This window comes from Cervus elaphus, chromosome X, assembly GCF_910594005.1.
Source record: "Cervus elaphus chromosome X, mCerEla1.1, whole genome shotgun sequence".
Taxonomy (NCBI): Eukaryota; Metazoa; Chordata; class Mammalia; order Artiodactyla; family Cervidae; genus Cervus; species Cervus elaphus.
In genome coordinates, this window is record NC_057848.1 from 120,600,128 (window position 1) to 120,628,058 (window position 27,931).

General features: G+C 51.9%; 1 protein-coding gene across 3 annotated transcripts; it reads left to right on the top strand.

The window, feature by feature from the left end:
• Positions 1-27,144, top strand: CACNA1F (calcium voltage-gated channel subunit alpha1 F). Of its 3 annotated transcripts, none has more exons than XM_043895921.1 (48): positions 1-80; positions 1,625-1,639; positions 2,019-2,124; positions 2,563-2,702; positions 2,955-3,097; positions 3,202-3,354; positions 4,606-4,802; positions 4,911-5,014; positions 5,544-5,734; positions 5,985-6,068; positions 6,181-6,274; positions 6,440-6,466; positions 6,615-6,775; positions 7,910-8,135; positions 9,119-9,326; positions 9,424-9,544; positions 9,661-9,742; positions 11,059-11,101; positions 11,286-11,355; positions 12,265-12,403; positions 12,628-12,757; positions 13,247-13,306; positions 13,522-13,628; positions 13,711-13,798; positions 14,391-14,498; positions 14,589-14,641; positions 16,357-16,503; positions 17,285-17,486; positions 17,577-17,735; positions 18,675-18,785; positions 19,224-19,307; positions 20,116-20,136; positions 20,351-20,479; positions 20,804-20,869; positions 21,127-21,218; positions 21,847-22,006; positions 22,237-22,364; positions 22,649-22,745; positions 22,933-23,035; positions 23,299-23,400; positions 23,582-23,712; positions 23,944-24,075; positions 24,560-24,729; positions 25,435-25,542; positions 25,654-25,781; positions 25,887-25,999; positions 26,382-26,579; positions 26,855-27,144. In XM_043895921.1, the coding sequence occupies exons 1-48, from the start codon at positions 1-3 to the stop codon at positions 27,083-27,085; spliced, it is 5,742 nt and encodes a 1,913-aa protein (XP_043751856.1). In that variant the 3' UTR covers positions 27,086-27,144. The 3 variants fall into 3 exon arrangements, with proteins under 3 accessions (XP_043751856.1, XP_043751854.1, XP_043751855.1); XM_043895919.1 differs by having other exon boundaries at positions 1-25; positions 1,390-1,639; XM_043895920.1 differs by having other exon boundaries at positions 1-25; positions 1,390-1,639; positions 5,544-5,701.
• Positions 27,145-27,931: the final 787 nt, after the last annotated feature.

The window sequence follows — 27,931 nt, forward strand, 5'->3', positions numbered from 1 at the left end:
ATGTCGGCATCTGAAGGCGGGAAAGGTGAGAGCAACCTTCCACCCCTACAGACCCTTGGAGCAAGCCTGGGCTCTGCTCTGTCCTCTGCCCCTCTGATCCGCCCACTGCCCACCAGGATCCTACCCCTGGAGAGCCTTTTGGGGACTAGAATCATATTACCCTGTTCCCATCCCAGACAGCCCCAACACAGCCCACAGCCTTAGATCCCAATTTGAAACCCAACCCCAATCTTGGCCCTGATCTCTATCCTAGCACCCACCCCAACTTCAACTCCAGTGTCAGCCCCAAGCTTAATCCTAACACAAACTTTACCAATGAGAGGGCAAACCCCTGTTAAAGTCCAAATCCCAACATGGATACAGACCTTACCATGAGCTCTAAAGTCACCTAAACTCAACCCCAACCCCTGGATATCAACACTGTTGGTGAGTGGGTCTCTGACTTTCCAGAAAGACCACAGACCCATTTTTAAGGATTAGAGAGAAAGACAGAACGCATACTTGATGGTAGTAGTAAGTCATGAAGGTTTAGAGTCAGAGACTCCCTGGGTTTTACTCCCAATTCAGCCACTTCTTCAAATCACTTAACCTCTTTTTGCATCAATTTCTCCACCTGAAAAATGGGAATAATACTGTGTGTCAGACATTCTCCTGAATGCTGAATTCATTTAATCCTCACAACAACTCTATGTTGTAGGTACTCTTATTGTCATCTCATTATACAAATAAGGAAATTGAGGCTCAGAGAGATTACATAATTTGCTCAAAGACACAGAAAGCTACCAAGTGGTAGAATCAGGATTTAAACTCAAATAGCTTTTTTCCTCCAAAGCTGATGGTATCTTAACCAGGCCAACCCACTGCCCCTTGGAGGCTGAAATAAGACTGTGGGAATTGGGAATGGATTTAGCTGAAAACTCCAATGTAAAACTCAGATCCCACCTGAACTCAAACTCAACTTTAACCCTAACCTTGATCCTAATTCAAATCCCAACTCATTCAACTATCTAGGCCTAACCCTAAATCATATTTTAAGTACACTTTACTCCCACCTTAATTTAAACCCAACCCAAAATCTACCACTCAAGTTTAACCCTAAATTTGCTTCCAGCTATAAACTCAGTCCTACCCCATGCAAATTTAAGCTCTCTGCCCCCCAAAACTAATGCAAACCCTGCTTCAGTTAGAAATATAATCTCACCCACCTATAAACTTGCACTTTACCCTCAGTCAATTCTAATACCCACTCATCCCCCAATCCTTAACTCAGGTATCCTCAACTCTCCCTAATTTTACATGCTCTTCTCTCCTTCCCTCAGATAGAAGAATAGGATCAGGTAGGAGGCAACCAATACCTTGTCCTCACCCTGACTTGGTTTCTTCACACAGACACCACCCCAGAGCCCTGTCCAGTCAATGGGACAGGCCCTGGGCCCGAATGGGGGCTGTGCCCTGGGCCCCCAGCATCAGATGGTGAAATCAGCGGGGCATCGGGCCTAGGGACCCCTAAGCGGAAGGCTCAGCACAGTAAGCACAAGACAGTGGCAGTAGCCAGTGCCCAGCGGTCACCCCGGGCACTCTTCTGCCTCACCCTGGCAAACCCCCTGCGGCGGTCCTGCATCAGCATTGTGGAATGGAAGCATCCTTGAGGGCCAGGGGCAGGGCTCAGGGGTGAAGGTCACCAGGGTACTAAGAGTCAAGGTTCAAGCCAGGGTAGGAATAAAAGAGGGCTGAGATCACCAGGGATCAAGGGTTAAGAGCTGGATTCAAGGGAGAGTTGAGAAAGATGAAGGTCTGGAGGAGGGGGTTGGTGTCAAGGGTCAAAGACTAAATTTCAGCCAGACTTGAGGATGCTAAGGTTTTCTGGGGGGTCAGAGTCAAGGCCTTGGTCAGAGCAGGGGCCGGGAATGTCAAGGTTGGTCATCTTAGGGTTGAGTCAGCACTGGGTGGGGAGGGCCCCAAGAGAAGGTCACATTCTGAGGCCACTCTGCCTGGGTCCTTAACTGTGTCCACCTGAGGCCCTTCGACATCCTCATCTTGCTGACCATCTTTGCCAATTGCGTGGCCCTGGGAGTCTACATCCCCTTCCCAGAAGACGACTCCAACACTGCCAACCACAACCTGGTGAGGCTTGCCCCGCCCCGCCTCCAGCTAGATACAGCTCCAATAGAGCCACACCTCAAGCCTTCCAGCCAGGCCCTGCCACTGCTGACCCAGATGACTCTCTCCTGCCCAGCCCCACCCTCCGTCCTGCTTTGCTGGCCTCCCCATGAAGTGAAAGTTGCTCAGTTGTGTCGGATTCTTTGTGATCCCATGGACTGTAGCCCGCCAGGCTCCTCTGTCCATGGAATTCTCCAGGCCAGAATACTGGAGTGGGTAGTTGTTCCCTTCTCCAGGGGCTCTTCCCAACCCAGGGATCGAACTCAGATCTCCCACATTGCAGGTGGATTCTTTATCCTCTGAGCCACCAGGGAAGACCCGCCTCCCCCTACCCCCTATCAAACAAACCCCACTCCCAAATAACTTTCCAATCTCCCGCCTCGCCCCCGGCTCTGCCCCCAGGAGCAAGTGGAATATGTATTTTTGGTGATTTTCACTGTGGAGACGGTGCTCAAGATCGTGGCCTACGGGCTGGTGCTCCACCCCAGCGCCTACATCCGCAACGGCTGGAACCTGCTCGACTTCATCATTGTCGTGGTCGGGTGCGCATCTGCAGGGGACACCCCCACCCTAGTTCAGCTTCCCACCACAGACCCGCTAAATTCAGGGCTCAGGGAAGTGACTGCTTCAGACTGCCCCCATTTGGCAGCCAGAATCAGGAATATTAACATATTTTAAACCTATTTGCATTTCCAGTTACAGGGATTTGTACTTCTCAGAGGAGAAGGAAAGGAAGGGAAGTGGGGATCCCAAGGCCTGACCCCCTACTTCCTCTTCCCGTGCTTCCCCATCAGGCTGTTCAGCGTGCTTCTGGAGCAGGGTCCCGGACGCCCAGGGGACACCCCGCATATGGGAGGAAAGCCAGGGGGCTTCGATGTGAAGGCATTGAGGGCATTTCGGGTGCTGCGACCACTGAGGCTGGTGTCTGGGGTCCCGAGTGAGTGGCACATCCCCCGGGCTTGGAGGTGATGGAGGGCAGTGGGAGGGGTTGGGGGCTGAGCTGACCCCACCCCTACTTTGCCCACCCCTCGCTCCTTACAGGCCTGCACATAGTGCTCAATTCCATCATGAAGGCTCTGGTGCCGCTGTTGCATATCGCACTTCTTGTGCTCTTTGTCATCATCATTTACGCCATCATCGGACTGGAGCTGTTCCTCGGACGCATGCACAAAACGTGCTACTTCCTGGGATCTGGTCAGCAAGCCCACCCATGCCAGGACAGGACATGCCCCCTCCATTGGCTCCTAAGCCCCACCCTGTTCTCAAGGAGACACACTCAAATACACGAGATTCTGCTCCCCGGTTCAGGCTCTGCCACCAGATCAACAAGCCCTACCCCATATATTCAGGCTTCCCAGTGGCGCTAGTGGTAAAGAACCCACCTGCCAATGCAGGACACATGAGAGTTCAATCCCTGGGTTGGGTTGGGTTGGGTTGGGAAGATCCCCTGGAGGAGAAAATGGCAGTGCACTCCAGTATTCTTGCCTGGAGAATCCCATGGGCAGAAGGGCCTGGCGGGCTACAGTCCATGGGGTCTCAAAGAGTCGGACATGACTGAAGCCACTTAGCGCACACACACAGCACACCCCATGTAGTCAAGACTCTACCCTTAATCTCAGACCTTTCTGTGACTCCATGGACTGTAGCCCACCAGGCTCCTCTGTCCTTGGGATTTCCCAGGCAAGAATACTGGAGTGGGTTTCCATTTCCTTCTCCAGTGGATCTTCCAAACCAGGGATCCAACCGGTATCTACCGCATCTCCTGCATTAGCATTCTTTACCACTGAGCCACCAGGGAAGTAAAGACTCCTAGGCAGGCCTTTTTTATCCAGACCCAAACCCAAGGCTTGCCCCCACCCTTCTTTCAAATGACCCTCTGAAATTCACAAGACTCTGCTCCTAGGCTCATGGCTCACTGTTATTCACAAAATTCTGCCTCAGAATTTACAGTCCCACTCCCCAGATCTCTGTGGTTGGGCCTCACAGCTTCCCAGGGGTTCCGAGTCCTGACCCAGCAGTCAGAGGCTAAGGGTTGTCTTTTTTTTTAATTTCATATATTTATTTATGGCTGTGCTGGGTTTTTATCACAGTGTGCAGGCTTCTCTTGTTGTGGCTCAAAGGCTCTAGAGTGTGGACTTCAGTAGTTGTAGTTCATGGGCTCAGTAGTTGCAGTTCTCAGGCTCTAGAGCACAGACTCAATAGTTGCAGTATTCAGGCTTAGTTGCTCTGAAGTATGTGGAATCTTTCTGGACCAGGGATCAAACCCCGGTCTCCTGCACTGGCAGGCAGATTCTTTATCACTGAGCCACCAGAGAAGCCCTAAGGGTTGTCTGATTTAGAAAAATCTAGAACCCTGAGGCAAACTTCCCAGGTAGGCGGGCTTCCAAAGTGCCCATGACTGTGGGTGGGTGCACTTCGGATTCCAGAGCTCCAGTCTTCCCACAGACGTAGAGGCGGAGGAGGACCCGTCACCCTGTGCATCCTCAGGATCAGGCCGTGCTTGCACGCTGAACCAGACAGAGTGCCGCGGGCGCTGGGCAGGACCCAATGGAGGCATCACCAACTTTGACAACTTTTTCTTCGCCATGCTGACAGTCTTCCAGTGCATCACCATGGAAGGCTGGACCGACGTGCTCTACTGGGTGAGGTGGAATGACAGACACCCAGTGCAGAAGCTGAACCTGCCTTTCCTCCCTGAGCTCAGGCAGGAGGGCTTGCATACACTGAGAGATGTATTTCCCCCTCCCCAGATGCAGGATGCCATGGGGTATGAGCTGCCCTGGGTGTATTTCGTGAGTCTCGTCATCTTTGGATCCTTCTTCGTCCTCAACCTTGTGCTTGGTGTCCTGAGCGGGTGAGGAGCCTAGACACTTACCCAACCCCTCAGCCCCTGTCCCTTTACTTTGTTCCTAACAAATTTCTAGGCATCCTTCAAAACCCATCTAAAATACCCCTTCATTCATTCAGTCAACACTGAGCATCTACTGTGTGTGAGGCACTGTTTTAGGAATAGAACAAGAGACAAAAGTCTCTGCCTTACTGGATATTACATACATACGTATACACATATGTGTTTTGTCTTATATGAAATATGTACTCTGGAAAGAAAGGAATAGGGAGATATTGTAATTACAAATAAGGACAAGCAGGGATGGGCCTCCTTGAGAAGGTGTTATCTGAGTAAAAATGGGAAAAGATACTAAGCCATGTGAATATCTGAGGAAAGAGTGTTCCAAGCAAAGGGAAGAACCAGTGCAAGGTCTCCAAAGCTATAACGTGCTTAGTGTATTCAAAGAACAGCAAGGAGGTCAGTATGGCTGGGATGGTGATGGCAAGGGGGCCAGGGTGGTTCCTCTGTCTAGCCCTCTATTCTCCTCCCTCAGGGAGTTCTCCAAAGAGAGGGAGAAGGCAAAAGCACGAGGGGATTTCCAGAAGCTTCGGGAGAAGCAGCAGCTGGAGGAGGACCTCCGGGGCTACCTGGACTGGATCACACAGGCAGAGGAGCTGGACATGGAGGACCCCTCAGCTGCTGGCAACTTTGGTTCCATGGCTGAAGAGGGCCTGGCCGGCCACCGTAGGCAATCTCAACCCAGCCCATGCCCTGCCTCATGCGTCCCTCAGATGTGGGCTGCCCTCCTGAGATCTAGCCCTAGCCCTCAGCAACTCTAGGCCCAGCCTCTGGTTATGGTCTATGACTCAGAACCCAGACTCAGATACCCTTCCCAGACTGTACCCAGAACAAAGACTCCAAATAACACCCCTCATCCTAGAGCCCTAACCTCACCCCAGACCCTGTTCCCCAAATGTCCTCCCTGTGCTTACAGGGCCACAACTGGCAGAGCTGACCAATAGGAGACGAGGACGTCTGCGCTGGTTCAGTCACTCCACCCACTCCACCAGTAGCCATGGTGAGGATCCAACCAGGTTGAGGAGGGGGTGGGATGAGTAGACAGAGGGGAAGGCCAAGAGCAGAACCCTGGCATCTTCATGGGCTGACCTCTTCTCCCATCCTGCCCACAGCCAGCCTCCCAGCCAGTGACACTGGTTCGATGGCAGAGACCCAAGGAGACGAGGAAGAGGAAGAGGGCACTCTAGCTAGCTGTACACGCTGCCTGTGAGGCCCCCAGCCCTCGACCCCTGACCCAGCCCAGAACCCGGAACAGATCCTGGCCCCAGTCCTGACTTCAGCCTCCAACTTCCTAGCCCTGACCTCCAACCCCTGCTGCTGAGTGTCCTTCAGCCTCTAATGATGCCCACCTACCATCTTCCCCTTTTCCAGAAATAAGATCATGAAAACCAGCATTTGGTGAGTTGGGAAAGCTTTGTGACTCTCAGACCCTATGACTTTGTGAACCCCACCTCCAAGCCCCCCATGACCAACAGGCTCCCCCACCTGAGCCCCCAGGACAGGTTCAGGTAAGTGATCTCTGTCAGTGGGCTCCCTGTCCCCACAGTCGTCGTCTCCGCCGAGCCAACCGGGGCCTTCGGGCGCGCTGCCGGAGGGCTGTGAAGTCCAATGCCTGCTACTGGGCCGTGCTGCTGCTCGTCTTCCTCAACACTCTGACAATCGCCTCGGAGCACCACGGGCAGCCCTTCTGGCTCACCCAGATCCAGGGTGCACCCCTCAGCCTGCCAGCCCTCTCCCCAGCCCCTAATCCCTTCCACCCCAGAAGCCCAGATGCAGGATCTCCTGGGTCCTGATATGGCCCCAGATACAGCCCTCCCACCCAAGTAAATGCAGAAAGCCTGTCCCGTCCTACCTTGCAGCTTACACTTAAGTAGCGCTTGCTGTGTGTGTCAGGCTCTGTTTTCAGCAGTTTACACGTACTCACTCAATTTCTCTTCACTGCAACTTTATGTGAATTAAGTACTAAGGCACAGAGGCCTAGCACCAAGGTCCTGAAGAGTTAAATGATTAACCCCAGGACTCAGCTACTGAGTGGCAAACCTAGGCAGCCTGGCTCTAGAGTTCAGGCTCTTAACACCCCACTATCTGGACAAGTTAAACCCTCTGTGCCTCAATTTCCCCATCTACAAAATGGGGATAGTGATAGTATCTACTTCATGGGATGCTAAAAGCAAAAGTGAAAGTGTTAGTTGCTCAGTTCTGTCTGATTCTTTGAGACCCCATGAACTGTAGCTTGCCGGGTTCCTCTGTCCATGGAATTCTCCAGACAAGAATACTGGAGTGGGTAGCCATTCCCTTCTCCAGGGAATCTTCCCGACCCAGGGATCGAACCCACGTCTTGTGCATTGTAGACAGATTCTTTACCATCTGAGCCACCAGGGATGGTGGGGAGGATTAAATGAGTTAAAGTGAAAAATGCTTAGAACGTTGCCTGACCCACATGGAGTTAACACTGTATGAGTGTTATTAATAGCCCTTACTATTATTCATTTTAATCTCAGCCCCAACCTGGATACCGAGCACACTTCTAACCCCAGCCCTCAAACCGGCCCCAGTCCCAGCTAAACACTAGGCTCTAAGTCTACCCATGAATCAGAGTTTTTCTGTATTCACAGAGGCTAACTGAGGCCCACACCCCAGCTCTGCCCTCACCCCAGGTCCAAAACTCTCAAAACCTCATGCACCCTGACCTACAAACTCACCCTATCCTCAATCCTCACCACATCACCAGCCTGTGCCTGGTCCAATACCAGCTGCCCCAGATCGCTTCATGGCCCCTACCTCCCCACATGTCACCACAAAACCTGGCTAGCCCACTCACCCCTGCCCCTCTCCCCACAGAGTATGCCAACAAAGTGTTACTCTGTCTATTCACGGTGGAGATGCTTCTCAAGTTGTATGGTCTGGGGCCCTCTGTCTACGTGTCCTCCTTCTTCAACCGCTTTGACTGCTTCGTGGTCTGTGGGGGCATCCTGGAGACTACCCTGGTGGAGGTGGGTGCCATGCAACCCCTGGGCATCTCAGTACTCCGCTGTGTGCGCCTCCTCAGGATCTTTAAGGTCACCAGGTATGTGGGGGTGGGTGGGTGAGGGGGTGTGTTTGTTTGTGGCGAAGGGTGAAGACTGAGACCCCAAACACAGCTGCAACAGCCACCACCCCAGCTCCAATGATGACTATATTTGTATCACCATTCATTTATCAAATATCCATTGAGTGCCTACTGCATACAAGTTGTCCTTCCAGGCCCTAGGGAAACACCAGGAATCAAAGCAGACACTAGCTCTTGCCTTCCTAGAGATTAAAGTCAGTTGGGGAGGGTGTCTACTCCACTTCCCTCCCTTTCCTCAGCCTCAACTTCAGCTAGAATATGATTCCCAACCCCATCTCCAAATTCAACCCCATACTCATCACCAACCCAAACCCCACCCCTCACCCACAACCATAACACTATCTCTAACTCCAACCACCAGCTACTTATCATCCACAAGGTCATTTACAGCCCCAATATCCAAGCCCAAGCCCAGCTCCACCTCCAACCTCATTTCTAACTCCCAGATACATCCCCATCACTAACCACAACCCCCACATCCCAAACTCATAACCATTAGCCTATCTCCAACTGAAAACTCGTCCCCAATCCCAGCCCTAATCTCATCCCCATCCATCCTCTCCTCTATCCCAACCCTCAACCACAACCTTATCCCCAACTCAGTCATCTACAACTCCAAATATTCCCCAAGCCCATCCCCATCTACCCATCCCTTACCCCAAACCCAGTCCCAGGCCCAACCTGAAACCCAATTCTAGCTTCACCAACTTCCATATACCCACCATACTAATCTCATCTTCCCTAACACCACCCTAACCTCAAATACAACCTTCCCCTTCCTTCTTATTCTTACCTCACTCTAACTCCAAAATCACATCCAACAGTGACATCAAAGTTCATCTTAACCCAGTCCGCCCCAGAACATCCCAAGCTAAAGCCCTGCCCTGGCTCCTGACTCACCACTGAACATGTCAACCCTTCCCCCTCCATCTCTGCTGCAGGCACTGGGCATCTCTGAGCAATTTAGTGGCGTCTCTGCTCAATTCAATGAAATCCATTGCATCCTTGCTGCTTCTCCTCTTCCTCTTTATCATCATCTTCTCCCTGCTTGGCATGCAGCTGTTTGGGGGCAAGTTCAACTTTGACCAGACCCACACCAAGCGAAGCACCTTTGACACCTTTCCCCAGGCCCTCCTCACTGTCTTTCAGGTGGGACCTGGAGATGATGGGATGGGTGGGCAAGTAGGGAGGGACGCAAGGTTGGGGAGAGGGTCCCAAGAGCTTCATGGTGACTTCCCACCCCTAGATACTGACGGGTGAGGACTGGAATGTGGTCATGTATGATGGTATCATGGCCTATGGCGGCCCCTTCTTCCCAGGGATGCTGGTGTGCGTGTATTTCATCATCCTCTTCATCTGCGGCAATTGTATCCTCAGAGCCTTGGGAGGCTGGATCATGGCAGGGTTGGGGGAGGATAATGAGGACCTGGGCACTCTGTAGGCAGTCTGCTTCTCCATCCTCTCTAGCCTGAGCTCACCCCAGACATCCTATTGAATGTGTTTCTTGCCATCGCTGTGGACAACCTGGCCAGTGGAGATGCAGGCACTGACAAAGATAAGGGCAGGTGAGGTCTGACTCTGCCTCCAAGACACTCTTGCCCTGGAATCCCTGACTGGGACCCTCACACACACATCCCACACCACCAAAGATGCCTTGGTCTCCCTGGAAATCTCCATCTGCAGATCCAACCTGCCAGTCCTCATTCATTGGACATGCATTTACTGAGCACCTACTTTTTACCTGGTGGCTCAGGGCTTCCCTGGTGGCTCAGATGGTAAAGAATCTTCCTGCGATGCAGGAGACCCATTGTTACCCAGTTCAATCCCTGGGTAAGGAAGGTCCCCTGGAGAAGGGAATGGGGAGGAATACCCACTCCAATATTCTTGCCTGGGAAATCCCATGGATAGAGGAGCCTGGAGGGCTATAGTCTATGGGGTCCCAAAGAGTCAAACACAACTGAGCGACTAATACACACATGTACACTTTTTGCCAGGCCCTGTTCTATATGCTAAGGAGACAGCAGTGGTCCAAGTAGACAGAGTACTTGCTTTCATGGAGCCGACATTCTAGTTGGGAAAGGCAAGCAAAACACAAACTAATGAATATATAATAATATAATTTAATTAAATATATATTTACAATATGTAAAGAAGGAAAAGAAAGCAGAATAAGAGAATAGAGAGATATGATGCTTGCTGTTTTGGTTAGAGTAATCAAGGAAGGTGACTGTTGAACAGAGGCCTGAAAGAAGTAGGGGAGTGAGCCATGCCAATATCTGGAGTAAGAGTGTTCAAGGCAAGGGGACAGCAAGTGCAGAGGTCTTGAGGTGATAATATTCTTAGCACATTTAAAAAACACCATGGAGGGGTTTCCCTGGTGATCCAGGGATTAGGGGCCCATGCTTCCACCGCAGAGGGGCAGGGGGCATGGGTTCAATCCTTAGTCAGGGAACTAAGATGCCACATACTGCTGGGAGTGGCAAAAAAAAAAAAAAAAAAAACTCCATGGAGACACCATGGATGCCATGGAGTGGCATGAACAAGGAGAGTGATAGGGGGTGAGTTCAAATAGGGGGAAATAGAGAAGCCAGATCAAGGGTATCTTGGGCCATGGTGAGGACTTTCGGTTTTTCTCTGAGTAAGGGGGGAGCCATGGGAGGGGTGTGAGCAGAGGAGGAATGTCCCAGACTTAGAACTTAACAGGATCTCTTCTGCTGCTGTGAGAATAGACCAAGGAGACGAGGGAAAAAGCAGGGAGGTTCTATGGGACCTAAGAAAGGTCTGTTCTGACTACAGTAACCCCCTCCTCTACCAGCCTTGCCTATCTGCTTCAATCTTTAACAGTTACTGCCCACCCCACCCCCAATATTTCTTTGCCCAGGGAGAAGATCACTGAGGAAACTCCACAGGAGAATGGAGCACTGGTGAGTTAAAAGTCTGGGCACTGTCTACACCCACCACTACCACCAGTATCTGTCTGTGTGCGTGTCTTTAACCCCCATCCTCTGCCTATTCATTCCTTCTTTATTGCATCCCTTCTGTGCCTCCCCCGTGTCCATCCCCTGGTGAATCCCCCATCATCGATGACCCCCATCTTCCTGTCCCCAGGTGCCTGGTGGGGAGAATGAGGAAGAGGAATCTGCAAAAACTGAAGGAGCAGGCAAGTGGGCAGGGTCAGGTGGAAGAGGAGTGGGACCTTGGGGAAACCACCCAGGCAGACCTTGTGACCCCTGAGACACTCTTCTCTGGGGAGCAGCCTTCTCTGACATGGTCTTGAAAATAATGGACTTGGTGAGTGGCCAGGAAGTTTCAAGACACTGAGATTAAAGATGTGCTTAGTCACTCAGTCGTGTCCAGCTCTTTGCGACCCCATGGACTGCCGCCCTCCATGGTCCTCTTTCCATGAAGATTCTCCAGGCAAGAATACTGGAGTGGGTTTCCATGCCCTCCTCCAGGGGATCTTCCCAACCCAGGGATCAAACCCAGGTCTCCCACATTGCAGACGGATTCTTTACTGACTAAACTACCAGGGAAGCCCAAGAAGAGAAACCAATATTTTATTTTATTGCAGAACTTCTCAGAGCCTTTATTATAAAATAGTGTGTAAAATGCCTGAAGAGGGGCTTCCCTGGTGCTTCAGATGGTAGAGAATCTAACTGCAGTGCAGGAGACTTAGGTTCAATCCCTGGGTATGGAAGATCTCCTGAAGAAGGGAATGGCAACCTGCACCAGTATTCGTGCCTGGGAAATCCCATGGGCAGAAGAGCCTGGTGGGCTATAGCCCTGAAGATGGCGATGTTCACTCAGCACACATTTACTGAGCCCCTAACTGTGTCCCAGGGCTTCCCTTGTGGCTCAGCTGGTAAAGAATCCACCTGCAATGCGGGAAACCTGGGTTCGAGCCTGTGTTCTAAGTGCTGAGGACACAGAAGTGAACAAAATGAACTGAAATCCCTTCTCCAAGGAGCTGCCATTCTAGCAGGGAGATGAGAATTTACCATGGGAAAGCACTGTTCTAGGTGCTCTACAGACATCTTCTCAATTCATTCTCTCTCTTTTGATCTTCTTCTGGTGCCAGGCATGGAAGAAGAGGAGGAGGAGGAGGAAGAGGAGGAAGAGGAAGGGGGGGCCGGGCATGTGGAACTCCTGCAGGAAGTTGTACCCAAGGAGAAGGTGGTGCCCATCCCTGAGGGCAGCGCCTTCTTCTGCCTCAGCCAAACCAACCCGTGAGTGCTGCGAATGTGCTGGGTGGGGGGACGGGACTGGGGGGGCAAAGGAGGGGAGGGAAACAGGAGGGGCTGGGGTCGGGGGAGGGGGAGGACCAGGGAGCAGCCTAGGCTCAGGTGGGGTGCACAGCCTGATGCAACAGGGCCCAGGCTGTCTCCCTTGGGCTCCCTCAGTCACTTCTGTGGTCCTGGGTTCTGACCACGGCCATTTCTCCACTCCCCAGACTGAGGAAGGCCTGCCACACCCTCATCCACCATCACATCTTCACCAACCTCATCCTGGTGTTTATCATCCTCAGCAGCGTGTCCCTGGCCGCGGAGGATCCCATCCGAGCCCACTCCTTCCGCAACCACGTGAGCCTTGGGCTGGGGGCTCAAGGGGCCACTCCCAGGGCTGTCCTACTGGATACAAGCTATGGCCAGGGTGCATACAGGGACAAGTCCCCCTAGTTAGGCAGAGAGACGAGAAATAATGGTAGGTGCGGCAGTACTAGCCTTTATTAAGTGTGCAACGCCCTTGGGGAAGAGCCCGGGAGGTGATCAGTATTTGGCAAAGGAGGAAGATGTACTCAGAGGCTGAGCAGACCAAGGGTGCCCATGGAGCTGGGTAGAAGGAGAGGAGGCCAGATCCGAAGCCTTGTCTTTCTGATGGCCATGGTTTTTGCCTTGTAGAGAAGTCCTTGATGGTGATGAGAGAGAGGAAAGAGAGGGAGGGAAGGAAGGAAGGAGAGAGTGAGGAAGAGAGGGAAGGAGGGAGGAGGAACAGCAAAACCTACAGAGAGGGACACAGCTAGGATCCCCCTCAGCCATGACTTGGTGCCCCCCCTCTTTCTTGCCCCCCAGATTCTGGGGTACTTTGATTATGCCTTCACCTCCATTTTCACTGTGGAAATTCTACTAAAGGTATGAATGGGCCCCTGAAGTTCATGGGGTCACAAAGAGTTGGCAGATATGACTCAGCAACTGAACAACAGTTGATATGCCCCCATCATACCCCCAGTTGCCCCAACCTACTCCCCACCCACCCTTGTAGCCCACCATTCCTGTTTCCATCCCCAACTGCCCTCCCCATCTCCAGATCTGGGGTCTAACTAGACTTATATCCCCCTACTCCCAAGATGACAGTGTTCGGGGCTTTCCTGCACCGCGGCTCCTTCTGCCGTAGCTGGTTCAATCTGCTGGATCTGCTGGTGGTCAGCGTGTCCCTCATCTCCTTTGGTATCCAGTGAGTGGCACCTTGCCCACTCCATCCCTCCAAGAGCCAAGGCCAGGCCCTGGCCATGGCCTGAGGACTGCCCTCTCCCCAGCTCCAGCGCCATCTCAGTGGTGAAGATTCTGCGTGTGCTCCGAGTACTGCGGCCCCTTCGAGCCATCAACAGGGCCAAAGGACTCAAGGTATCCACATCCCACCCAAATCCATGGGACCCAGACTCTGCCCCACCCCTAGGGCCAAAGATCATGGTCAGAATGGCCACATGCAGGGATGCCTGACCCTCGTAGTTCAGTCAGTAGAGAATCTGCCTTCAATTCAGGAGACCTAGGTTCGATTCTTGGGTGGGGAAGATCCCCTGGAGAAGGAAGTGGCAACCCATCCCAGTATTCTTGCCTGGAGAATCCCATGGACAGAGGAGCCTGGCAGGTTACAGTCCATGGGGTCTCAAGAGTCAGACATGACTTAGCGACTAAAACCACAACCTGACCACATAGCCTGGAGCTGATGTTGTAACCACCCGGCCCTGAACACTGGGCACAGTTACAAGTGACTGTCCATTCCTTACCAAAGGCCACATTTCTATGATCCAAGTTCCTGATGTGTGGACTCATACCCATCTGGCAAACACTTAGTTCCAGTTGGTGCCCACATGTCCTTCACCCAAGACCGCATGTTCTCAACCCAAGTCCCTGAGCCCCACACATGCCAAGAGTTTGTGCCCCCTGGCTGCCATGGCCTGCGGTGTCCATGAGCCATATCTGTGGGTGCCTGCAGCACGTGGTGCAATGTGTGTTTGTGGCCATCCGGACCATCGGAAATATCATGATCGTGACCACGCTCCTGCAGTTCATGTTCGCCTGCATTGGTGTGCAGCTCTTCAAGGTGAGAGGAAACACTGGAAAGACTCAGATGAGTCAAGGCGGGGAGTGGGGGATGAAGGGTGAATCTGTTTGACAAATATCATCCCTGCAGGGGAAATTCTACAGTTGCACTGATGAGGCCAAACACACACCCCAAGAATGCAAGTGAGTGCCCAAATCCTGCCCTCCATGCAGCCCAGGACCCCTCCCAGAGTCCAAAGAGGTCCCTGGATCTCACCCAGGCCTCTGAAACCCCTAGACCTTCCTCCAAAGAACTGCAGAGACCCCCAGAGTTTTAAAAATATTTATTTGGCTGGGCTTCCCAAGAGCTCAGTGGATAAAGAATCCACCTGCCGATGCAGGAGACACAGGAGATGCTGGTTCGCTTCCTGGGTTGGGAAGATCCCCTAGAGGAGGGCATAGCAACCCACTCCAGTATTCTTGCCTGGAGAATCCCATGGACAGAGAAGCCTGGCTGGCTATAGTCCAAAGGGTCGCAAGAGTTGGACGTGATGGATCAACTACACACATACACACACACACACATATTTATTTGGCTAAGTCGGGTCCTAGCTGCAGCACACAGATCTTCGTTGCATCATGTGGGATCTTCCTCTGCAGCTGCAGTGCACGGAACTCTTGTTATGGCACACAGGCTCAGTAGTTACAGCCCGTTGGCTCCACAGCACATGGGCTTAGTTGCTCTATGGCATGTGGGATCTTAGTTCCCCAACCAGGAATCAAACCCGCATCCCCTGCATTGCAAAGTGGATTCTTAACCATTGGACCACAAGGTAAGTGCCACCACCCCCAGATTTTATCAAGGCCCCCAAGACCCTAGAATTCCTCAAGGTCCTAAGATACACCCTGAGAATTCTAAGAATTGCAAAGGCTCTCAGAACTCTAATCCTTAAGATACCCCCAGTAACTGCCCCAAACCCCTCTTCACATTCCCCAGAGTTACCTCCACTCCACTCCAATCCCCCCAGCAATTCCCAAACACCCACCACCACCACCACCGAGTCCCCAGCTTCCACCTTGAGACTCCTGTAGAGGGGAGCTGATATTTAGCCACTAAGCCATGTCTGACTCTTTTGCAACACCATAACACTGTAGCCTTCAGGCTCCTCTGTCCATGGGGTTTCCCAGGCAAGAATACTAGAGTGGGTCCCCCTACTTCAGGGGATCTTCCCAATCCAGGGATCAAATCTGCATCTCCTACATCTCCTGCATTACAGGCAAATTCTTTACCACTAGGGCACCTGGGAAGCCTGTAGTGGGTAGTAGTTAACTGAATTAGACATTCCTGGTTCAAATTCATCTCATGAGACTTGAGTATGTTTCTTAACCTCAATGAGTCCCATTTTCCTCAACTGAAAAATGAGGATAAAAAGAGTATGGATTTCCAAGGTGGTTGTGAGGAGTAAATGAGTTACTACATGGAGAGTGTACTACAATGTAAAAGTAGTACATGTAAAGCCTAGCACAGAGCCTGGCATATACTTAGTGCTGATAAATGTTGCCTATTAGTATTGCTTTTTCCTGGATGACAATGATGATGATAATAATGGTGACGATAGCTAACGTATATGGTCCCAACAATGCACCAGACACTGTTTTCATTGATTGACAAAATTAACCCTTGTAACAAGCCAGGAAATATGTTCTGTCATTATCCTTATTTCATAAATGGGGAAAACTGAAGCAGAGAGAGGCTAACTGCCCAAGGTCACCCAGACAGTAAATGGAAGTTCAGGATTTGAACCCAGGCTATTCACCTCCACCACTATGTCCTGCTGCCTCCATGCTGGAGACACCAGTCACCTTTCCATAGCTCCCCACCCCTCCTCACCCATCCAGCATGTCTGCAACATCCACAGGGGCTCCTTCCTGGTCTACCCCGATGGAGATGTGTCAAGGCCTCTGGTCCGGGAGCGGCTCTGGGTCAACAGCGATTTCAACTTTGACAATGTCCTTTCAGCCATGATGGCCCTGTTCACTGTCTCCACCTTCGAAGGCTGGCCTGCGTGAGGGACAGGGCCCTAAGGATGGGCAGGGGATTGGGCGAGAGTCTCTAGTGGATTGGCTTGGGATATCCTGGGGATGGGTGGAAGGGTATCTTGAGATGTGATGAAAATCTCTGGAGAATGGATAGAGTTTTCTGGGGACTGGTGTGTGTATCAGATGACTAAGTGGGGATCTCCTAGAAGTTGGTTGAGGGTACTTTGGGGACCTGGGTGAGGGGGCTTCCAGGAATTAAGTAGAGATCTCTGAGGCACTAGGTGGAAGTCTAGAGAGGACTGGATATGATTTAGAGGGTACCCAGTAGGGGTCTGGGGGGACTGGGTGGAGGTCTTGGAGGAGATGGAGCTGGAGATTCAGTGGTTTCCAGATACCTGCACAAGTCTTTGGGGTATTAGTCAAAGATGTTTGGGGAGACATGGAACAAGGAATTCAAGTTGATGGGACAGAGGACTTAGAGATCTTTGGGGGCTTGTGTGGGAGTTCTGGGGAGCTGCATAGGGACCCCAAGATGGCTGGAGGAGAATTGGGCATCTGTGGGAACTTAAGGGATTTGAGGGTCTCAGAGGGCCTGATTGGGGAATTCTCTGGAGGGTTGGATGGGGATCTCTGGGTCTCTGGAGGGCTGGGCTTTGGAGTCTTTGATGACCTGATGTGGAGGTCTCAGGCGATTAGGTCAGGGGGTTGGGGGATATTTGAGAAGGATATTCTGGGGTATCTAAGGTGTCTATGGGTAGGTCGGAAGTGTCTGGGATATCCCCCCACTTGCCCCCACTGGCTCCCCAGGCTGCTATACAAGGCTATTGATGCAAACGCAGAGGACAAGGGCCCCATCTACAATTACCACGTGGAGATCTCAGTATTCTTCATTGTCTACATCATCATCATTGCATTCTTCATGATGAACATCTTTGTGGGCTTTGTCATCATCACCTTCCGAGCCCAGGGCGAGCAGGAGTACCAAGACTGTGAGCTGGATAAGAACCAGGTGACCTCAGACCCCTGATTCACCAACTCCCCTCCCCAACTCCGTGCCTTGGGACACCACCACTCAATCATGCCTTGCACCCATATGCAGCGCCAGTGTGTAGAATACGCCCTCAAGGCCCAACCACTCCGTCGCTATATCCCCAAGAACCCACATCAGTATCGTGTGTGGGCCACTGTGAACTCTGCTGCCTTCGAGTACCTCATGTTCCTGCTCATCCTGCTCAACACGGTTGCTCTAGCCATGCAGGTCTGAACTCCCCACCCTGCCCCCTGCCAGACACCTGACCCTATTCTATCCACACAAATCCTTGAGAACCATCAGAAATGCTTTAGGCTACAAGTAACAAAACCCCCAGCTGACAGAAACTTAAGCTTTGAAGATATGTGTCACATTTTTTCAAATTACAGACCTATTCACCCTAATTTCAGGGATGTGAGAATGTGAAAAAATATGGCAGATGGTAAATGTAAGTTGCCACTGACTGTGAAGTGCACCCCAATTTCAGAGATTCTAAAATGTGAAAAGATGTGTATCCTGGAATCAATAAAATGTGAGTTATCTCACATAGCAAGCATTGCAGAGGTAGGCTATTTGCTTATTGCCCACCAGGGACCCAGGCTCTTTCTGTTCCACTATTCTTAGCAAGTTGGTTTTCATTCTCATGATTGTTGCTTCATGGTCACAAAATGGCTGCCATAGCTCCAGGCATCAAAACCACATTCAAAGCAGGAAAAAGGAAGGAAGGTTGCAGTAAGGGACTTTCCTCATTTGACCCTTTTGTTTTTTAGTCTCTGAGTTGTGTCCAATTCTTTGTGACCCCATGGACTGTAGCCTGCCAGGCTCCTCTGTCCATGGGATTTTTCCAGGCAAGAATACTGGAGTGGGTTGCCATTTCCTTCTTTGATCCTTTTATTGGAAATCAAAAATATTTTTCACAGAAGCTGTCCAAGCAGCAGCAATCTTATGTTTCAGTCTCATTAGTCAGAACTAGCTGCAAGGAAAGCTAACAAATCAAGAGCTGGGCTTTCCAATATCCATAATGGGAGGTGGACAGTGTGAGACTTTTGTCCAACTCATCGTGCTGCCACATCCCCAGACTCACCTCAGTCCAAGCCAGAGAATATTTGATTGTTATGGGGGTTTTCTGCCTCATGCTATATCCCCACATCTGATTTTCTCCTGCAGCACTATGAGCAGACTGCTCCCTTCAACTATGCCATGGACATCCTCAACATGGTCTTCACTGGCCTCTTCACTGTCGAGATGGTGCTCAAAATCATTGCCTTCAAACCCAAGGTACCCCCCCACCAGACCTAATCCATTCCTTAGGGTGGAGCTCATTGCATACCTCTCAGGGGGGACTTCCCTCATAGCTCAGTCGGTAAAGAATCTGCCTGCAATGCAGGAGACCTGGATTTGATTCCTGGGTTGGGAAGATCCCCTGGAGAAGGAAATGGAAATCCACTCCAGTATTCTTGCCTGGAAAATCCCATGGACAGAGGAGCCTGGTCCATGGGGTCGCAAGAGTCGGACACGACTTAGCAATTAAACCACCACCACCAGGGGGGGCAGCAACCAGCGAGTCATGAGACTAAGGAGGAAGAGGGATCTAGATGCAGCCCTATCATAGTCCAACCCAGGCCCTGCCTCCCCAATGTCCCCAGCCACTACTAGCCCCATACCCTAGCTTGCTAGCTCTGAGAAGACAGGGCAATGCTTTCCTCTTGTCTACAGCATTACTTTACTGATGCCTGGAACACATTTGATGCTCTTATTGTGGTGGGCAGCGTAGTGGACATTGCCGTCACTGAAGTCAATGTGAGGACTGGCCTCTCTACTAACCCACTCTACTCCTACCAACCTTCTCTCACCTCAACGCCAGGGCTTTCTCTCATGGGGAGGTGGTTCCCACTCATATCCTACTCACTCCCAGAGACTCACAACTCCTTCCTCTAGCTCCATCTTTTCTGAGTCTCTGTTGGGTTCAGCCAAAGCCCTCTTCTCCCACCCCACCCCCATTTATTTGCAAGTTATGCCCTGCCTCCAGCAGCTCCTAAAACGACTCTTGTTTTTACCATTATTTTCTTCATTGCCTCTACACCCCCCCTCCACTGGCCCCATCATCTCCACCAACTCCTGCTTTGACTCCACCATCTCTTCTGATTCCTTTATTGGCTCCGTTTCCTCCACCAACACCATCGTCTCTGACACTGGGTCTTTCACGGCTCTGTCATCACCACTGATTGCACCATTGGCTCCATCATCTTCTTCATTGGGTACTTCGTGGTCCTCCATTGACAATGCTGCCGGGTCCATATCTCCATCACTGGCTTCTCCGTTGGATCTTCCATCGGTTTTCTCATGTCCATGAAACCACTGGCTCCACCATTTCCTCCACTGGCTCCAATATCTCTCCTCCATCATCTTCTGTACCTTCTCCTTTCCCTTTCACCCTTATTACCAACTTTTCCTTCAACCATCCTGATCCATTATTACATAACCTTCCTCATCATCCCTGAATAATAACTCTGCCATCCACTATCCCTCATATTTGCTCCATCATTTCTCCTCTTGTTCATTGGCCCTGTGATCTCATCACCTCTGTTTTGGTAATATCTCCATCCAGAATGGTGGCCACCTGGGCGAGGTAACCCCCCCCCCCACCTCACAGCAGGGACTCTATGCCTTTCTCTTCACCTACCATCCTTTCCTTTCTGCCTGAAAGTCCTTAGAAATGTTCCCTAACCACTCTGGGGCCTGGGTTCTGAGGGATTTGATGGCTTGGGGAGGTCAAAGTATGAGACCGGGAGGTGGCTGAAGCAAATGTGAACTGAGCATGCTCACCACAAACTCAACCCCAGAGCTCTGAGGACAGTTCCCGCATTTCAATCACCTTCTTTCGCCTCTTCCGAGTCATGCGATTGGTCAAGCTTCTTAGTAAGGGTGAAGGGATTCGAACATTGCTTTGGACATTCATCAAGTCTTTTCAGGTAACTCCCCCACTCCTTTGTCCACTCCTCATCCCTACCTCACACCTCTCAGCTTGTCCTTTTACCACCCCCAGAACTACCCCTTCCAGCATGTCATACCCATCAGCAGCTTACTATTTCCAGTTTTCTATCTTCTGTGGGCTTTCAATTCCCAACATGTCTTGGCCTTACAGACCTTACTCTATTGTATTTAATACTGTGTTGTAGGCACCTTGGGGATGGACCACATCTCTCATATGGCCCAGGCTTGAGGGAGCAGTGCATTCTGGGGCTTACAGTTCTCTGCCTGGACCTGAGTACCTATCGTCTTCTCCACCCCCATAGGCCTTACCCTATGTGGCTCTTCTCATCGCAATGATATTCTTCATTTACGCAGTCATTGGGATGCAGGTAAGTGCAAACACTAGGGAGCATCCCTCGGGCATTCTTCTGTTGAAAGGGGTTAGACAGGAATGAGCCCAAAGTGGGGGTATAAAGACAGACAAGCCACATAACCCTGAGTCAGTCCACACATCTGTGTAATGGGGTCAGCAGTGGCTGCTTGTCAGCGTGGTGAGGATCCTTTGGGTATTAGGTGTTGTGAAATGGGTGGGATCCTGTAAAGGGCACAGAGTCACCCCTCTGACACAGCCCTTGTGTGCCCACAGATGTTCGGCAAGGTGGCTCTTCAGGATGGCACACAGATCAACCGAAACAACAACTTCCAGACCTTTCCACAGGCTGTACTGCTTTTGTTCAGGTGACACAAACACCCCTTCCCTGCTGCTTTGATCTCCAGCATGCTTTTGGGAGGGGCCACATAGCCTCTCTGGGCCCCAGACTGCCTGAGTTTTGGAAATAACAGGGCAGCATGGGACTTCATGTGGTGTCCCTGGTAGTTCAGATGGTAAAGAATCTGCCTGCAATGCAGAAGACCCAGATCTCCTGCAGAAGGAGATGGCTACCCACTCCAGTGTTCTTGCCTGGAGAATCCTTTGGACAGAGGAGCTTGGCAGGCTATAGTCCATGGGGTTGCAAAGAATCAGACATAACTGAGCAACTAACACTAGTGCTGGTGCTGTGGGACTCCATATTGCTGGAGACCTTTTCTTGTTGTGTTCTAAAGAATCTTTTAGAATTAGTCTAGCCTCAGCCATCCTTTTTCTGGCTGCAAGATGTATACCTTTCATAGACCTTGCATCTATAAAATGAAAACATGACTGTCATCAATATGGCCACACCAGCTGTTAAAATATTGAAATGCTATCTTTACCAGATGTTGCGCCTGGCAAGAAGTAGGTCATCTCCTCACCCCTCTGGCCCCTACAGCCCCTTGTCATGATGTCACAGCCTCCCCTCCAAGATGGCATCCCTGTGTGACCCCCCAGGTGTGCTACTGGTGAGGCATGGCAGGAGATAATGCTTGCCAGCCTTCCCGGAAGCCGGTGTGACCCTGAGTCTGACTTCGGCCCTGGTGAGGAGTTTAGCTGTGGTAGCAATTTTGCCATCGCCTATTTTATCAGCTTCTTCATGCTCTGTGCATTCCTGGTAAGGACCATTTCCCCACCACTATTACCACTATCCCAGGGGCTGGCTCTGAGGAAGTCCGGGGATGAGGTGGGGAGCCCAGATCTTCAGAGCAGATGAAAGGGCTGGCCTGACAAGATCAAACCAAGGACTCCTGAGTCAGTGACCATATAAGCTTACCTCAGCCTCCCACCAAACCCACATACCCTGCTCTGCCCTTCACCTAACCTCTCCTACTCACTGGCCCACAGATCATAAATCTCTTTGTGGCTGTGATCATGGACAACTTTGATTATCTAACCAGAGATTGGTCCATCCTGGGCCCCCATCACCTCGATGAATTCAAGAGGATTTGGTCTGAATATGACCCTGGGGCCAAGTATGCCCTCTAACCCCATACCTGGGATCCCAGAGGACAGTGTACTGCCCCACACAGTCCTCCAACCCCAGAACCACTCACCTGTGCCTCCCATTACCCAGTCAGTAGATGCTCCAAGGTTCCCACTGCTGCTGTCCTCTGCCTTTTCCCCTCCCAAGGCTTCCCTGGCAGGCTATGGGGTGTTGGTGGGGGGAGGGAGTGATGAGCTGGTAGGACCTTGAGTAAGGACTAGAAGGGTTATCTCCAACCCAGTGGTGCCTCCTATCCACCCCTACCTTCCCCAGAGGCCGCATCAAACACCTGGATGTGGTTGCCCTGCTGAGACGCATCCAGCCCCCCCTGGGATTCGGGAAGCTGTGCCCACACCGAGTGGCCTGCAAGGTCTGTGCACCTGCCCACCACTGCCTCGGAGAGGACTGTCCACCATATGACCGGGGTGGGCAGGGACCCTGCTTTGGGCAGAGAAGGGGTGTTTGATGACATCCTCAAAGGCTTCTGCCCTTGGGCATCACATGCCTGCATCCCTGGCATTTGCCCAAAGTGGCTTCCATATCCCTGCTGTGCACAGAGACTTGTGGCGATGAACATGCCCCTCAACTCAGATGGGACAGTGACATTCAACGCCACACTCTTTGCCCTGGTTCGGACATCCCTGAAGATCAAGACAGAAGGTGTGTGGGGAAGAGGGGGAGGGGCAGGAGGGAGAGGGTTCCTGGGGAAGGTTCCAGGAGCAAACTAATTGGAGAATGGGCCCCACTCCTAGCTCTGAACCTCAAAATAGGTGAGTTTGTCTTCTCCAGGTCTGTTTTCCCACCTGTCCAACCGGAGCAGTGTGTGGCTGCAGTAGAAGCTTGTGACGCCCCCTCCAACAGTGAGGGAGTAGCTGTGAAGTGTTCTTCCCATTGGCTTATGCCCATATCCTCTCCCGATGCAGGGAACCTGGAGCAAGCCAATCAGGAGCTGCGGATTGTCATCAAAAAGATCTGGAAGCGGATGAAGCAGAAGCTGCTAGATGAGGTCATCCCGCCGGCTGACGGTGAGCTGGCTCCACCCCAATTTCTTAAGCCCGCCTCTGAATGTCGAGGATTTGCTCACCGCCACCAAACCATCCCTGGCTACAGACTGAGGGGTGCAGGGGGAGAGTCCAAGCCTTGGTGGGAGAGGCGGGGAGAGCAGGGGACTTCTGTGTGACCTTGCATCTTCTCCCTTGCTCCCAGAGGAAGAAGTTACCGTGGGCAAATTCTACGCCACATTTCTGATCCAGGACTATTTCCGCAAATTCCGGCGGAGGAAAGAAAAGGGGCTACTAGGCACCGAGGCCCCCCCAAGCACCTCCTCTGCCCTTCAGGTCTTGGGAGCAAGGGCTGAGCTGGGTGGGAATATGTGGGAGCATTGTAGCTGAGGCTGACTGCCTTCTTGATCTCATGGAAGCCATGTCACAGATGAAGAAACTGAGGCCCCAGGACCCATAGAGGATCAGGGGTGGCTGTGGGCCTCCTTTCCCACCCCACACTCCTACCCAAGGGCAGAGGAGTTTAGACCCTGAGCTGCCCGTTTCCCTATTTTTCTACCCCCACAGGCTGGCCTGAGGAGCCTACAAGACTTGGGTCCGGAGATGCGGCAGGCCCTCACTTGTGACACAGAGGAAGAGGAAGGGGAAGAGGGGCAGGAGGGAGAGGAGGAGGAAAAGGAGGACCTGGAAACGTACACAGTAAGGACAATAAGCTTTCACTCCCCCAGACAATCTTGATAGGAAAATATTGGGTTGGCCAAAAAGTTCGTTTGGGTTTTTCAGTACCTTGTTATGGAAAAACCTGAACGAACTTTTTGGCCAACTGCATCACCAACTCAACGGACATGAGTTTGAGTAAACTCTGGGAGTTGGTGATGGACAGGGAAGCCTGGTGTGCTGCAATCCATGGGGTCACAAAGAGTCGGACAAGACTGAGTGACTGAACTGAACTGAGCTGAATACTCACTCAACCCTTTGAGTGACTTCCATACTGCCTCTGGGAGGAAGTCCCCCAGAGAAGACACCCTACAGTAGACAAATGTTTATTTGGTACCTACCACCCACTGTTGGGTTGGGGGCAAAACCCAGATTCAGCCCCTGGGGCACTTGCTGGATACACACTATTTGACCGAGTGACTTAGTTACAACCTGGATGCAATCCTCAATCCTGTGATTTCCATAGGCCCTGATGGGCTCCCAGCCCCCATCTCGCCGGAGCTCCGTGATTTCTGTGTCTCTCTCTGCTGGAGACAAACCTCCAGATTCACTTTCCCTTGGACCCAGTGATGACGATGGGGGAGCTCCCAACTCCAGACAGTCCAATGTTCCCCAGTCTGGGTCCCATGCCCACAGGTATGGCCAAAGCTCTGTGGGAGGCTTGTGAGGGAAGACAGGGACTAGCCACTATATGGGGACTTCAGGGGGCAGAGGTGGTGAGCATAAGAGGGCCTTCAAATGGAAATGTGGGGAGGAATGGAGGGGATTCAAGGGCTCTAGTGGGAACAGAGGATAATAAGAGATTCATATGAGAGAGGCAATACAGAGGTTTAATATACAAAAACATATGATGTGGAGCAAAACGGGTTTAAGTTCAAATCCTGGCTCTGCCATTTGCTAAGTGACCTTGAGCTAGTCACTTAGTTTCTGTGGTCCTCAATTTCCTCACCTGTGAATGGGGAGTGATGGTAGCACTTACCTCATGGGAATGATGGCTGAAATGAGGTCACACTAGCTTTTACAACCTCCCCCTCCCCACCTCCCCAACACACCCCCATTTCTTGTGTTGAAGCTCTCTCTTCAGCAGGCCAGAGAGAGAGTCTGCTTTGATTTTTTGGAAACTTTGGGTACTTCCAATGAGACAGACAACTGTTAAAAGAAAGCCTATGTTTGCCTTAAAATGATGACATGTTAACTTTATGTTTTGCGAATTTTCTGAATTAGGAAAAAATTAAAAGTCCGGTGTTTCTGTAGAAGGTAGGGCATGGAATGAGAGGGAATCAGGGGCTCAGGACCGCATTGAGAGGATCTGATCTGCCTAACTTGCCTCATTTTCCCCAGGAGAAGCTCTGGGGTTCTCATTTTCACCATTCCAGAAGAAGGAAGTTCTCAGTCCAAGACAACCAAAGGGCAAGAGAGGCAGGATGAGCAAGAGGAAGTCCTGAGCCAGCAGTCTGGCCACGACACGTAGGATGAGCCCATGAGCCCATGTGTGGGAGGGATGGTAACCCACTGCACATGCCCAGACCTGAGCTCACCCCAGCCATTCCTCATGAACAGGCTCTCCTACCTAGATGAACAGGCAGGGACTCCCCCACGCCCCATCCTTTTGCCATCTCACAGACCCCAGAGATACGTGGATGGCCACCAAGCACCACGCCGTCGTCTGCTGCCCCCAACACCTGCAGGTGAGAGTAGACATGGGCCCGGGCCCCCCTCCCTGGGCCATCAGGGCAGAGGGCTGGGGAGGCACTGACATTCCTCTTTGCCCACGGTGCCCCCCACACCCCCAGGTCGGAAGCCGTCCTTCACCATCCAGTGTCTGCGGCGCCAGGGCAGCTGTGAAGATTTACCCATCCCAGGCACCTATCATCGTGGACGCAACTCAGGGCCCAGTAGGGCACAGGTGAGGTGGGGGAGGGAGGCTGAGGTCTGGAGGGGTGGGGGCAGCCGAGGCTGAATTGATCAAATACCCTACATATCAGGTCCTTTTGAAGAAGGGGGCACATATGAATTCACACAATCCTCACTGTGCCCATAAGGTGGGTACTATTAGCCCTAGTTTACAGATGAAGAGACTGAGGCCCAGAGAGGCTTACCCAAGATCACACAGCTAGTAGGTGGCAAACCCAGGCCTTCTGTGCTTTTAAATAAACTCAAGTCTGATTTATACCCTTTCGGTTTGACTCCAGTTGTGGTTTGGGATAAGAGGTAGGCATGGGAGTAATTCCTAGATCCTCATACCCCATCCATCCATCACTATGCCCCTGATGTTTATTCTGGTCCAGGGTTCCTGGGCAACCCCTCCTCAGCGGGGCCGACTCCTATATGCCCCACTGCTATTGGTGGAGGAGGGTGCAGCAGGAGAGGGATACCTCGGCAAGTCCAGCAGCCCACTGCGCACCTTCACCTGTCTGCATGTGCCTGGAACCCACTCGGACCCCAGCCATGGCAAAAGGGGCAGTGCTGACAGCCTGGTGGAGGCTGTGAGTCCAGAAGGGGAGGGGGCAGGAGGGACGGGAGAGAAGGGGAGGAGGTGGGAGCTTGGGAAGGAGGGGAAAGGGGTCTCCAGTCTTTGTGTTGTGCATGTAGCTCTCTCTTTGCAACTTCTGCTCTGCAAGATGTGTGCCCCGCTGTCCCCCACAGACATCCCCGTGTGCCTTCATGGGTTCATCACTCATTCACAGCAACCCTTCTGTGCATACTGCCTTGTTTCCATGCTGCACCCACTGTCAACACAGATCCCATCTGTGCCCCCCAGGTGCTCATCTCTGAGGGTCTGGGCCTCTTCGCCCGAGACCCACGCTTCGTGGCCCTGGCCAAGCGGGAGATTGCAGATGCATGTCGCCTGACCCTGGACGAGATGGACAGTGCTGCCAGTGACCTGCTGGCACAGGGGACCAGCTCACTGTATAGTGACGAAGAGTCCATCCTCTCCCGTTTTGATGAGGAGGACCTAGGTGATGAAATGGCCTGTGTCCATGCCCTCTGAAGTCCTACCCCTCCCCCACTGCTCAATAAACTTCCTTCCCTCCCTTCCTCAGAAGGAGACAGCCGTGGACCACACTCCTGGATTTTAGTGTCTTTGCCCTGGAGGCCTGGGGCTGCCCAGCAGCTCCCATCTATCCATCCCCTGTATCAGCCCTGAGCCACTGCCCACACATGGGTATTTCCAGAAACCAGGACAGCCAGGCCTGATTATTCAGCGTCAGGGAAGGAGGGAGGAGGAGGAGGAAGAGACAGCAGCCAAAAAAAGCTGGAGACAAAGTGGAGGTGCTGGGGGAAGGGAGGGTACTAGACAGATGGAGGGAAGTGGAGAGAGAGAGAGAGGATGTGTGGGGGTTTGGATGACGGGTGGAGGAAAGTCAGAGATTCCACAAGGGGTCAGGCAGATCAGACGGAGGCAGGACAAGTGGATGGAAAGGAAAGATATGGAAACCTCCAGGCAAGGCCTGCTGGTAGTAAGGCTTGGAGGCTAGAATTAGCCTGGCATGTGATGTGTCTTAGGCAGAGGGGCCCTCTGACAGTGTCAGAGAGGGAGACTAAATTGGGATCACCCTGTCTCCTACTTTGCCTCTTCTGCTGGAACAAAAGGAAATCTAAGACTTCCCTGGTGGTATGGTGGTTAAGATTGCACTTCCACTGCATGGGCATGGGGTTCGATCCTTGGTGGGGAACTAAGATCCCGCATGCTACACAGCATGGCCAGAAAGAGAGAGAGAGAGACAATCTAACTCCATTTGTAAAAGACATGGGTGACAGCTTAAGGTGAGGTTTCTAGCCTGGGAGAACCCACTCAGAGCCAACCTGGCTTTCCTGAGGCCAACTTAGAGTACCC

Excerpts from the sequence above, each read along its gene's own strand:
- CACNA1F (XM_043895919.1), top strand. The coding sequence starts at position 1 with ATGTCGGCATCTGAAGGCGGGAAAG. Across the intron at positions 6,069-6,180 it reads CCACTCCACCAGTAGCCATG|CCAGCCTCCCAGCCAGTGAC; the intron begins GTGAGGATCCAA and ends TCCTGCCCACAG. Across the intron at positions 17,487-17,576 it reads GTGAGCTGGATAAGAACCAG|CGCCAGTGTGTAGAATACGC; the intron begins GTGACCTCAGAC and ends ACCCATATGCAG.